The sequence below is a fragment of the Cornus florida genome, unplaced genomic scaffold, assembly GCF_030987335.1.
Source record: "Cornus florida cultivar Cherokee Brave unplaced genomic scaffold, ASM3098733v1 CherokeeBrave_3.0.0_Hap2_Chr02, whole genome shotgun sequence".
Taxonomy (NCBI): domain Eukaryota; kingdom Viridiplantae; phylum Streptophyta; class Magnoliopsida; order Cornales; family Cornaceae; genus Cornus; species Cornus florida.
Genome location: NW_026775572.1, coordinates 45,308,592 through 45,312,241, shown reverse-complemented (window position 1 = coordinate 45,312,241; position 3,650 = coordinate 45,308,592). Strand labels below are relative to the sequence as shown.

Genomic DNA, 3,650 nt, shown 5'->3' with positions numbered 1-3,650 from the left:
GGGGGAGGTCGCCCTGCCCCGTTTAGATATGAAAATTACTTAACTACCCTTATTTAATTATTACATATATTTATTATTTCCTATTAGAAACCCTAGGTTTTCTTAACTCTCTCATTCACATCATTACTCCCAGCGGTGCCTACCCATGTTGAAGAAATTGTGTAACTATGGAGACTCATGAAGAAATTTATGAGAAGATTGTTTTGAAATCTGAATTTTCTGATAACTTTTTGCCACTATGTAATGAACTATCTTTTTTTTAAAAAAATTATTATTAAAACTCTTTTGGAAGCCAATTTGGAACAATGTAATTTGGCTTGTCTGGTTTTGGTACGTTATTTTTAATGAAATTGTTATTATAGAATGTTTTTAATGTTGAAGTAACTATTAATTGCCCATTTTTTAATGAATCTTTTCAATAAATATATAAATTTTAGTTGATAAAAAAAATTAAATGAAGGAGAAATTTTGCTCTTAAACGGGGCGGGGCGGGGCGGGTATCCACGGGGGTAAAAATATTAAATGGGGGCGGGGATGGGGTGGAAAGTTCCCCCATTTTTGCGGTTTTGGGCGGGGACGGGGACGGAGTTTCTAAACGGTTACGGGAGCGGGGGCGTGTACACCTACCCAAACCCATCCCGTTACCATCCGTAGTGAGGAGGATATCCTCTACTAAAAAACAAAAAATAAACCAATTGATAAGAAGTTTCTTAAGGGCAAGGCCTAAACTCAAATGGTTGGGTTCCAATTCTCCCAAGGCCCAAAAATATGTCAGACCGATCTCATCTCACATCTTTCTTCATAGATATATATATATATATATATATATATATTTTTAAATTACTCAAGGAAAAAAAAAAAAGTTTGAGATGCATGATCAAAGTCTTGAATTGCATGAGAACAATTGTTTTAGATATTTAATTATAAAAAAGAAAAAAGAAATTTCTTTCTATGGATATGCAAATCCTTCCATAGTTACATCAGATCATTTAAGACTAATTCAATTGATATTTGTTAAATACCATCTATTTATTTATTTTATTCCCTTCCCTCTGCTTATCATCATTGCTAATTCAAACTAATCTCAAAACTTATCAACAAAAGATAAACAAATCTTGCCGCCTTAATCAACCAACCAAATAAGGAAACGTGGCAGTCCCAATCTTATTTAAATTGACATTCATTGGACAACAAAGCCTGCTTGCCTTAAAAGTTCAGATTAGAGGATAACATATTAAATTTATAGAAATGTCACAAATCACAAGTTTGTTTGCTCTTGTAATGATTTTTTTTTTTTTTTTTGTTTGATAAGTGAGACAGCCATCTCACTTAACCTACTAAGAATACCCAAACAGACCCCATCTCCTAACCTAAAATTAAAACAAAACACGATTATGACAAGGACAGAATTGTCCTTTCATCCAAGGGCACTGCTCATAATAAAGGACACCTAAATCTCCCTGTATAAAAAAAATTAAACAATGATTAATAAGGAAAGATAATAAGGTTTTGAGCTAGGTTTGCTTCATTCAAATTCAAAGTTCTGCCAGAACTCCCTGAGCCATCATCTCCCAACAACAACCTGCCCTGCAAAATATGTATTTAAAGTCCTATAAATGAATGAATACATAGTTATGTGTGTATATGTGTGTAATGTTATGATTCTGTGTTGGACATTCATATAATATATATGTGTGTGTGTGTATATATATATATCCCTCAAAACTAAGGAAATCAACTGTAACCATTAAATTTAACCAAAACAATATCCATGCCCAAATCAAATTGATAGAGAAAGAAGGGAAAGAAATTAAAAAGACATGGCAGAGAGGAAAAAAAATGAAAGATGGAAGTACCTTTTTTTTTAGAGAAAAAAGATAACAGAAAATTAACAAAAATAGTATTCCTCAAAAGGAAAGGAATTATAATTCTCTCTTCCCTTTCTCTCCACCATTTACAAAGATTAGCATTCAATTAACTGCACGATCAACAGAACAAGAGAAATGGGAACAGAAAGCAAGTCGTACTAATATCACCAGTACTCGATCTATTCCCCTTTCTCTCTCTAACCCACTCTCTCTTACTTTTCTCTCACTACAAATCAAGATGAAGAAGAAGACCCATCAGTGGAAACATTAAGATGAACACCACTACTCTCGCGATGGTTATGGTATTGACTATTGTTGTTTGTGTTGGTGTTTTGGCCATTGCTGTTATCAAAGCCAGCTTTAGCATAATTGTTGTTGGTGGTGGTGGTGTTGGTCTCTCTCTTGCCAAAAGTGTTCTTGTTATTGTGCATCCAAACCTTGAGAACACTCTTACCAATCCCAACTTCGTTGCAGAAATTTTCAATCAATGATTCATCACACTTTTGCATCTTCCAACCCAATTTCTCAGACATTGAAAACATCTTCTCCTTCTGTTCTCTGCTGAATTTGGTCCGAAACCGCTTTCGCCCACTTGGGTGCGCCGCCGTAGCCGGCGGCGGTGGCGGAGATACTGGGTGGTGGTGGTGGTTCATTGCCGGTGGGTCATCAGGTAGGGCGGTGCTGAGGGCGAGTAACATGTGGGGAGCTGATGAGTAGTGCAAGGGTGGTGGTGGTGGTGGGGATGGGGAGGGGGAGGGGGAGGGGGAGGGTGAGGCGGAGGCGCCGCCAAGGGGTGGTGACTGAGGACGGTGGGGGTGGTTGCGGAATTCGAGGAAGTGGGTGGCGGTGGTGAGGGTGGTTTTGGTGTGGTGGTCGTCCGGTTCACGGCGGTGGAAGTTGCGGTGGCAACCACACGCGGCGCATTTTAGCGAGGTGGGGTCTGTGGGGGTGGCGGTGGGGGAGGGCATGAACTCTCCGCAGCCGTCCACCGCGTGGCCACCTATGCTGGCTGCGTGGTTCTTCAGACACTCTTTGTATGTCACCACCGCCGCGGCCCGCGGCTGCGGCGGTGGGCCTGGTGTCAGGTGGTGGTGGTGGTGGTAGTGGTAGTTGCGTCTTTTGAGTGCGCCGTTGCTGAAGGTTAAGGACTTGTTTGGTTGGCTCTTTGGTGGGGTTCCATTTTCAGGGATTTTGGTGGTGGTGAGGTCCATTGGGATGGGTTCAAACAAATCTTGGTAGTTAGGGTTTCTTGAGAATTGATGGCATTGTTGATTTTCTCTCACTAGATTATACAAGAGAGAGATGATGATGGTGGTGTTATGGGTGATTATGATTGAAACATGAGGTTTATGCAAATTGGGGTTTGGGTGGGGAATGGGAATAGAGAAAGAGTCGAGGGATACAAAAAAGTGGAGGGCCTTTCCTCAAAATATCAAGAACGCCACTTGTTTATAGTGTGTGTGGGGTTTCGGCATTTCTATTATGAGGTTAAAAAATTTCTAGGTTACATCTACCCACTTGTTAGGGTTTGTTGTGTGTAATTAATAAATGTCTAGATCTGAATCAATTTTTCTGATTTGGGGGCAAAGCCCTTCATTTCAGTGTCAGAAATGGAAGAAAACTTGAACCGCCAAGAGAAAATATGGATTGCTTCTGACGATGATATTGAAAACAAGATAGTTGTTGCACAAAACTTTCGTTGCGACGACTTACTTAGAGCATGCGAGTTTAATTATTGTGAAGTCTGTATCTGAAATAATAAAACAATGTTACTCGATTAGG

General features: G+C 39.7%; 1 protein-coding gene across 1 annotated transcript; it reads right to left on the bottom strand.

Moving 5' to 3' along the window:
* Nucleotides 1-1,838: 1,838 nt before the first annotated feature.
* On the bottom strand, nt 1,839-3,290 carry LOC132294854 (zinc-finger homeodomain protein 9-like). Its single transcript, XM_059792860.1, has one exon. It carries the CDS (start codon nt 3,077-3,079, stop codon nt 2,102-2,104), a length of 978 nt encoding a protein of 325 aa, XP_059648843.1. The 5' UTR covers nt 3,080-3,290; the 3' UTR covers nt 1,839-2,101.
* Between the last annotated feature and the right edge of the window lie 360 nt (nt 3,291-3,650).